Consider the following 10,000-nt stretch of genomic DNA (forward strand, 5'->3'; position numbering starts at 1 on the left):
GGGACGGGATCGATGGGGACAAAGGGGGATGTAACCAAAGTCCCATGCGCAGACGGAACGTGTTATCCTCGCCGGCGTCTAATACTGTCCACAATGGCGATCCATCCCAGCCACCTTTCATCATGCCCCCTTCCTGATTACTTTCTGCAATCGGAGCCATCCCTTCTTTTGTCAACAGCTCTCGCTTTTTTTTTCTATATATTTCAACGTCCCATCCTCTCGCAGGTCTTCTCGTGTTTCATAAATTCGGGGAATTGCCTTCCTTCTTTCTTTCTCTTTTTCTTTTTGTCGGAAAGGTGTTGATCTCATTACAACACTCATTTCAACTGTAGATTAGGGTCAGGGGTCGCATGAACGGCGTGGTTGTCGGAGTTACAAATTAGAAACACAGAACCGCTTTTATGGGCTACAATATCCAAATAGCCTCTGGAGTGCGCATCATTTCCACTCTGCTGTGCAACTCACCACCGCACACACAGGGCTGATGACTGGCGAAGCAAGGGAGCAAGCCGAATACCAATTCACATGTTACCGCTGTGACTTTGACACCAACAGAGGAGCTGCTGAATTACTAATGAAAAGCTAATATTTATTTCTGAAAATGAAAGCGTTATGTAAGAGAGGCGGAGGCTGCTTAGCTTTTTGCATGCAAATGCAATTTTTTGTGCTCTGGGTTATTTCCCCACATTTGCTTTTTTTTTAATATGTCGAATATATTTCTGATCGTTTTCATTATCCCTTCTCTACTCCATCTGTAATTTTTTTTTAAAGGCTTTCATTGCCTTTCTTGAGAAAATGTATCTTTTAAACATCACTCCCACATATTAAAAAACAGTTGGGATTGAACTGTAATCCTTTTTCCAATTCTGTCGGAAGAAGTGCTCTTTCCAGTAATCTCATATCGGCACGGCACAGTGAAACTCACTGCCTCAGCGTAGGGGCCCTTGCTTTGGTGGTCGCTGAGCTAGCCAGGCGTGAAGGGCCCAAGGGTCCCGGGGCTGCAGGCGTTGACCTCCCCTGTCCTCTTGCAGGAATGTGAGGTTTTAATGGTAAATGTTTAAGCATTCTCTTAGGGACTTTTTATGCCTTGATGGACAGGAGGGGTGTATAGCGACAGGGTGGCGGGGTTGAGGCAGTGGACAGCAGGTGGGGGCCCAATCTGGGTCGCGTTGCAGCGTATCGTCTACAGTTGGCGGGGAGCGCACTCGCGCGTTGAGCCGCTTTGCCGCCCGATGGAGCTTTTCTATTTAGGGTATTAAGGGGTGGTCCGGGTCTGTCGCTCTTGATGTCTTGTGTCTCGTAGCATGCGGGGGGCCTGAATGTTATACACAGATAGCTATGAAGTTTCTATTGTTTGTGTCTTCCGTGTCATAATCCATGACATGTGCGTACGCATCCCTGTTAATGATAACAGGGTTGCATCTGTTGTTTGTTGTGGCGTCATTAGAGAGATTGCTGTGTGTGCGTGTGTGTGTGTGTGTGTGTTTGTGTGTCTGTGAGAACAAAAGACACCTTGATGATGAAGGGTTCCCTTCCAGCGAAAGCGCGAGGAATGGGTCCGATTTGCCGGCCCCTAGCTGAGAGGGGGAAAAACAACAGAATCCCACATAAAAAATAGATTGGATTCTTTTAAGTTAGTGTAGCTACTGCATGAGAAGCCTCTTGAGGCTCTCCGCTAATGGTCAAGGCAACGATGAATGTATAAAAAGAGGCTGGCTTTCTGATATACTGATGTACGGTTTAGAATAAATGCTGTTACAAAAACTGAATCATTTATCATCCCCTTTGAGTTCAGCCGTTCAGCGATTATAAAAGATCTCTCCATTCCGGTTGGTTATCTCATTGCTTGTTCCCTTTTTTTTGTTGAACTGCCACCGTCTCACTCGTCAATCAACTACCCACAGGTTCCACTTTGAATAATTCAGTCTCACCCCGACACCGGGAAAACATCTGCCCATTACCACCCACTTGGCGCTCACTGCAAACTCTTATCGTATCAGGGCTGTGCTGCCACTTTTCCAAAAATAAAAACTGCAGGAGGGAAGTTGTGGAGTGAAGGAGGGATAAGGAGCCGGTGAGGATGAGGCGGCTGGATAAACTGAAGAGCAGTGTGGGCCGGATTGAAACGTCTAAACAAGATCACACTCTTGGTTTTCAGCCATCTTTAGTTTTTTCGACCAGATTCCACTTATAGTCCAATTTGGTCATTGTCACTGGATACGCAGCCTTTTGACCTCCGTGATTATGTTCTCCTTCTGCAGTAAATCAAACCATTGAAGGTGTCCCTGTGTGTGTGTGTGTGTGTGTGTGTGTGTGTGTGTGTGTGTGTGTGTGTGTGTGTGTGTGTGTGTGTGTGTGTGTGTGTGTGTGTAAGGAGGGGGGGTGGTTGTTCTGAACATGTTTTAACCCAGTGTTTCTGGTTCAATAACGGTTGCATTGTTATGTCTGCGTTTCTCCAGGAGACTCAGGAGAGCTTTCCAGATATGGACCAGAACTCCTCATGGGACGATCTGGGCAGCGGCGAGGTGGAGGAGGGCAGCGGCACGGACTGTGATGACGAAGATGGATGCCAGGCCTCGGGAGACGGCAAAGACATGACCTGTACGTACACACAGGACTTGATTTGCTTGCTAACACAGAGAGGCTGGGGCTGCTCCTGTGTAAACCCAGAGACACACACACACACACACACACACACGCACACGCAAGCACGCGCACACACACAAACACACACACACACACACACACACGTCCCTCTTAGCTATGTCCTACCCCTCTGTCCAATTTAGTGGGCGACCTTGCGCACTGGGGCGGTGAGAATTATGGGATGCATTATTAATAAACCCTAATCTGCACACCTCTCCCTGCACTCGGCATGGCGTTGGGTACTTGTTGATGTTGCCGATCCCCTCTCATCATCCACGCAGTAATTCTCTCTAACAGCCACTCCTAGCCCATTCAAAACATCTATGTTTATTCCTTTAATTCCCTCAATTTGATGTTATGGAGTTGTCGTCTTTTTTCTTTGCGTCGTTTCTGCAATCTCTGTCTGCCTTATGTTTAGTGGTTGAGTTTGAATGTTTCCAATTAAGTTGTGAGCAGGGAAGCTGTGAATCTTTTGAATGCCAACCCGGTTCCTGAAACATATTGATGTGCTTAGAAGGAGCGGAAAAAAACAATTCTGTGGGCGTATCTGTGTGTGCGTCTGTATCGATGAGCGCGTCGGGGTGTGTGGGAGCGAGGGTCGCACCCGCGCGCGTTGGTGTTCGGGTGTGAGAAAATGCACAGCTTGTAAATGGGCTCTGAAGACATTGCAGCGGCAACGCGCGGAGTGTCTGGTGACGGTGGCAGCAGATGTGCGCTAAGGCACTGGGATTATGGTTTATTACATGAGGAGGGGCGATAAAACTGAAAGAAGACGGAGGCCGTAATGAAATGCGCCGATACGTCCTAGGAGGAGGGAGACGAGTCTTCCTGATGAGAGCCTCTGCTGGTGAAGCCCCCCTCCCAAACTCTCCCCCCCCACTCCTTGCTGCAGGACTGCAGAACCTGCTGACTCTGACTCAGCAATCACTACTGTCTCTCTCTCCTCTTTCCATTCTCTCTCCGACCATCTTCCTCTCTTTCTCTCCACCTCTCCTCTTTCCTCTCTTTTGCCCATCTATCTCTCTCCGTCTCTGACTCGATCTCCTCTTCTCTTTCACTCTCTCCCTCTCTCTATCACCTTAGTCGAGTGCAACAAAGCACGGTGCACTCTTATTCAGCCAAATGCACACACTTTCTCTGAGACTTTCATGTTCCTACCAATCCGTGGTCCTGTTGAGCTATCGTACTCAACACATTCCTTAATCACTGAGTCGATCATTCTAATAGGCGCTCTACAACTGTTTGGATTGGAAATAACATCGGAAAATGCCTCAGGATATGAGATAGCAGCAGTCGGGTTTCCTCGCCTGCTGGTTGTCTAGTGAGAACTGGAAGCTTTACAGCGTCCAGTTTAATCCCACAGATCCAGACGAAGGCGGCGCCCATCTCTGACACCGGCCAACGGTCCACGTTCATCGATCAACAGCCAACACATTCCCAGTCACATCCTACCAGCCTCCATGCTACCTGTGTCGGTGTAGAACACCGTCTGCTAGTCTGGTCGGGAAAACTTCTGACAGTAGAGCCTGGTGCATCCAAACAACATGACATAATCAATCAAAAGCACTATCTGGGATATACAGGGCGAAAGCCTTTATTCTCTGCTCAGAGTATTGATTGATTCGCAGAGAGCTCTGTCACCTACTCCAGGTCGCCTGATAGCTTTCTTCGCACCATGTATCATCTTTTAACAGTGGCTCACAGTTTTCAAGAGAGTTGACTCGAAACGGCCGGATTTCCATCCATATACGTCTGTCTTCTATTCCTAAACGAGTAGATATGCCTCTATGTTTTATGCATATTAACTTGTAAAAGGCATTTTGTTTTTTGTCGTCAAGCAGCTGCCTGAAATTTACGAAGGCAATGCACTTTCCACAACCTTTTCACACAAAGTGACATAAACAACACTTTAATATTTGCTTCAAATCGGCTTTGTGACAAATATTATAATGTATAAAATATAACCCCCCCGACTGTCGCACGGAGACACGGCGACTCCTGTACCAACTGCCAGGGCTGAGGCCAATCGCTAACAGGGGAGGGAACCAGCCCCCCCCCCCCCACCCAGCCTCACCCTTCCATCTCCCCTAGCTAGCGGGACCTGTGCCGTGACCCACTGTGCGGCGTAGCCATGCCTTATTAGCCGTTTTAGCAAAGGAGCGCTTACGGCTTCTCTATCTTAAGGAGCCATTCATTAGCAGCTAGCTCATTAGGGAAGCGTGCACCGCCGAAGCACCCAGCCTGGCGCCTTTTAAAGAGCGGTTCTTTCATTAAGGCGAGAGCCCGCTCGCCTTGCCGCACTCGGGAGTGGATGACCTTATTCATCCGGGCCTCAAAACTGACACGGGCATTTTTAACTGTATGCATTTTGTGTCCCCGCAGTTCATCTTGCTGGACCTTTGTCGGTCCCTGCGCAGGCGGACAGGGCTATCCGAGAGAAGTTGTGTTATTCTTGTTATATTAAAAGATCAGGAGCTGCTGGGAGTATGTTATTTTAATGAAATCCAGGCCTCTGCTGGGGAAAAGCTATTTCAGGACGGAGGAGATAAAGATAAAGATATTCCGCCTCTCTCTTTGTCCCTCGTTCCCTGTCTCTCTATCTCCGTTACACACACACCTGCCGTGCTACTGAGCTACGCCGACATTAAGGCAATCTGCTTAACTAAAGCATCAGAAGTGTTGAAAAACAGAGAAACAGGGAAAATGCAGGTTATACATCTCTGACGAGGTGTAGAGGGGTGCGCACGGATAAACACTGGTATCAGGCCGTAGGGGGTGTAAAACCGAGGAAAAAAGGGGACGCTTGCAACCGTTAAAGTACCATTCTCTTTCAATGGCAAACACCATCTGTCAGGAGCAATAGTCAGCCAGCAGTGAGAGCGGAGACACCCCCGGCTTCTCTCACACACTCGGGCAGTTAAGTTGCTACAGCCACATTTTTGTCTTTCAGTATAATGGCATCAAGCATGGCTGTTTCGCTTTGTGGTAAAGAAGCTTTTTGTATGGCAAAATGGAAAGAAAATGTGTAGGTGGGTTCGATATTGAGGGACGGAGGGATAGAGTCTATTCATCTGGGGGATGTAAAGTTGGTTAATATGTGTAAGAGCTTAGTGACGGCATCTGCTGGGGTCTTTGTGTTGTTATGATCCTCATAGAAACACGTGTCCATGTGAAACCTCAGCACGGCCTTGGATGAACCCAGCAAACAGGTTGTGTAGAAAGTTAACAAAGAATATCATGGATCATTTAAGCTGTCGGTGCTTATTTATCACCGACAGCTACTTGTCATGCCGCCATGTTTTCAGATAGTACTGTTTTATGTTCAGCCTCATCGTGGAGCTCTTACCAGAAAGACAGGCTTTAGAAAATTACTTTTTGTATTGGATGTATGTGACGAAATGATTTGCAGTTAAGTTAGTTGGTGTTGACTGAATCATTCAAACGGATTTGGAAGGATTACAGAGTAACCACAATGTTGCCACTGTCTGTGTTGTATGCTAATGAGGATGATATACAGTAGATGCATTCCCACGTCAACCAGGCACCTGCAGTATACAGTGATGAACTCCTCATAGTTCATCCAACACTGCAGGCAACACACACAGCAGCTCTGTCGGTCGCACCTCAAGCTCTGGCCCCTCTGACCCCTCCTTCTGGCGCGGACATTAAAAAACATGGAGAAAAACCTCAAACCCGACAGATTCCTGCGGTGCGTCAGTGACGGAGAGTCAAACGCAGAGGGAACTTTTATTTCCCCGCCACCGGGCCACAAAGGTGGGTGGCAGCTGTTGCTTCTGGCGAGGAGCGAGCATTCCTGACGTGAAGCAGCACCCCCTTCACATGATACGTCCAGTCCGCTCCAGGGAATATTCCAGGCCCGGCCCTGCACTCACACAACAACAGCCCGCCACACCACACGCCCAGCCGCCAGCACGCACCTGTTTCGTGCCGGAGCTGCGGGAATTAGACAGGATTAGATCAGATCGGAGGCGGCACACTGTTTAAATCCCCGTTGAGAAATTGTATTATCGCAGCGGAAGGGGAAAAGCGAAAAGGTAAACGAAGCGATCGCTTTACATTGATTACGCCCTAGGTCCATGAACAGGGCACCTCTACGCAAACCAACCGTTTAATATGCGTGAAATGTGCTCCGGGGATGAGGGGAATGGTGGGGTGCATCTATTGACACGGAGGATGAAATGAATGTCGACATGTGAGAATTGAACGCTGAAGGCTTACAAAAAAGCTGAACATTTCTTTCAGCACAATGGCACAGGAAAGCTAGAGAGGGGGGGGGGGGTCGATACTGGAATAATGATGAACAACAGCGTGCTGCATGTACTTTGTTTGGATTAAGTAACAAGTGTGAGAAAGTACCTCGACCATTACTGTGTGACAAAGGGACACGGGGCAAAGAGCCAAGTGTATAAGCCAGACAGCCACGGGAGTGAAGAGGTTACGCCGGTAGACTGGGGAACAGACAGTCTAAGCCAACATTCAGTGTTACTCAGCAGGAGGGTGGAGGTGGATTGCTCTGGGGAACCGGTTTCAGCTGTCCCTCTAAATGCTTTGCACCCAGCGTTGTGGGGGCCGACGTGTGTAGCACTGTAAAAAAAAATTAAAAAAATAGGAGTTTATATAGTCAAGCTTCGTGAACAGCTTCTGGAGAGCCGATAGCTGATCAGCAGATACTCAGGAATACATCGAAGACTAGATTTGCGTACCTGTGAAGGTCCTTGGGTCTCAGGATTGCAGTCCCGTGCGGAGGGGGTGGGCTGGCCGGCAGATGTCACGGCTCCCTCCGTACTCCTGCGGATATTGCCCCCATTTCCCCCGGCGTTTCATCTGGGGCTCAACGGGCTGAGGAGCCCTTCTGCAGGGCAGGGCTTGGCTGGAAAAACAAAGAGTGCAGGAGCGGGATCAGAGAGGGCTTAGGCCAGGGCTGGGAGATTGTCTCGGTTCTGGTTGAATGGAGTGCAGGCAGAAAGTCACGGTTTCTGCTATGGTTCTTGTTGTTATGCTCGCTGTCTGCCGTCGGTGACCTTTCGGATGACACCAGACATGAACCGTCATGTGTTTTGTGTTGATGAGAGCGATGCTCGATGCTCGGGCATTTTGAATGGCGCACCATCCCGGTGGCGCCCTTACCATGGAGTGAATGAGAGCAATGACCTCCGCAGCCGTAGGGCATATCCAGAGCGCTAACAACCGCATACATTGTACAACGATGTGAAGAAATAAGTAATCATTTCCAAAAAGACGATTTAAATTCGAACATCCCTTGCCCGTTATTCTTGAAACTCAATCGACTTTAACCAACTGTGTTTTCCGTTCCTTTTATCTCCTCCGACCCCAGCGCGTAACCCCAGCCACCCATTTCCTATCGCCGTCGTCTATGACCAACTTGCCGAGTTCCAACCTGAATTGTGTGTGTGTGTGCGTTTGTATGTTTTTTCCTTTTCTTTTACTATGCCTTTTAAAGAGTGCATTAGCTTCAAGGGCTCCCTAGCTACGGGGTCATCGCGGAAGGGAAATGGTTTTCATTAGCGAGCATCATCGTTTCCTCCTCTTAACGGTATTAGTGAAGTCTTTATGGCTGAGGCTCTCCAGCACACCTAGGAGACCCCCAACCCGGGAGACATTAAGTGGCTGCTTCAGACCTATTCCACGCATTACCAACCAATGGAGCAGGAGGCGGAGGTAGCAAAAGATGAAACGCCCGGCCGGTTAGCGTGATGAAAAAGCGTGATGATATTTAGGCCTTTTAGAGAGGGTATCTTATTAAAGTGACTAGTGTGGGCTGTGGTGTGCCATGCTAATTCCTAGACTGGAGTAAAGGTCTGAAAGGCAGAGGCTTTGCATATTGGCATTTGGCTATTAACACGATGCGTCTGTGGTCGTCACAGACACACCGCTTTGAGTAAACACACACGCAGACAAACACACACACACACACACGCATGCGCACGCACACACACATACACACACACACACACACGCACACACACACACACACACACAGTTTCCAAACCATGTCTCCCTGAGGTGTTTGTCCAGGCCGGGCCTCATTCGCGGTCAGATGATCCATTAAGTCATCTTTTGTAGCTGGCAACACACACCTAATTATATTAGCATTATCGACGGGAGACTAAGGGCCTCAGGGGGCCTCGGTGATATCTATAGATCATTTAGACTGGGCCGGCGCCTACATCTTCATCAATTGATAGCGGTGGCCATAGAGAGGGGGGTTGGGGTGTGTCTGACCTACAAGAGGATCCTGCGTCAGGAGGCTAGGGGAGCCACTGCCCGGCCTTGGCAGTATAACGCAGCGCTGAACAGCAAATAAAAGCAGACATTCCACTGATAATGAAAAATACAGGAGGAGGATAAAGAGAGGGATGAACCTGATCCTACCTGTCTTGGCTCCAGCGGGCGTGGAGCAGGGAAATAGAGCGCTGTTAAACGGGCGATGGAAACCAAGCGGGTCTGGGTCAGGTGGGTTTTAATTATCGTAGGGCTTCCTTTCACGTTTTTTTTTTTCTCTCTCTTTCACGGTCACATTGACACTCACTCTCTCCCTCCCTCCCTCCCTCTCTCTCTCATACACACAGTTCCACGCAAACGATTGTCAGACAGCTGCAATGCTGTGAAAACTCCTACCTAGCTGGAACAATAGCATCAACCTCTAAACGCTCACGTGCGGAGAACCAGAGCACCACCAAAGCGCATCTGTGGTAGTATCCACGCAGCAGAGAGAAAACATCAGCATCTGGTGGGGAGTGGAAGGGGGTGGTAATGATGATACAATGTTTCTGTTGGCTCCCTAGGAAAACGAAACAATTATACACGCAAGCTTTGTTTGCATGCGTTCATTTGTATCGCTGTGTGTGTGTTTGTGTGAGTGTTTATGCGTGCGTGTGAGAGGGATCGTGTTTTTGTGTGTGAGAGAAAACAAGTCACTTCATTAGAAACCTTTCCCATTGAGCAGCACTGAGTGCTCGCAGTGAGAGCTCCCCTTCCTTATCCATAATTGATCAGGGGAGTTTGAGGGAATAGGGGCAGGCCCAAAGCTCCAAGGAAGGGACCCTCACACTCATTCACCAATTTACCCTCATCTCTCATCAATCTCAACAACATTTGTTCAAAATTCAATGGATGTATAGCCTATATTACGCATATTGTAAACAGCATTATGTTCAAAGTCACACAAATGTAATGAAATTATAAAATTACTTTAAAACCTTCTTAAGGCACCTTTAATTGTGAAAAAGCATAGTTGAAGACGGATTAGTTTGAATTGGAAGTGGTGACTACGGCAAAGGATGGATGCTTTCTTTGAAGAAGATGCCTGGAT

At 48.3% G+C, this 10,000-nt stretch overlaps 1 protein-coding gene across 1 annotated transcript in view; it reads left to right on the top strand.

The window, feature by feature from the left end:
- The window catches only part of LOC307085762 (glypican-5-like), a gene marked incomplete at its 3' end in the record, with an annotated part of 115,214 nt that overhangs the window by 80,498 nt on the left and 24,716 nt on the right, over positions 1-10,000 (top strand). The window contains exon 8 of the mRNA XM_079750623.1: positions 2,460-2,601. Within this exon, the coding sequence (XP_079606749.1) occupies positions 2,460-2,601 (142 nt within the window). The remainder of the gene's footprint in view (positions 1-2,459; positions 2,602-10,000) is intronic.

This window comes from Pollachius pollachius, assembly GCF_949987615.1.
Source record: "Pollachius pollachius genome assembly, chromosome: 14".
NCBI lineage: Eukaryota > Metazoa > Chordata > Actinopteri > Gadiformes > Gadidae > Pollachius > Pollachius pollachius.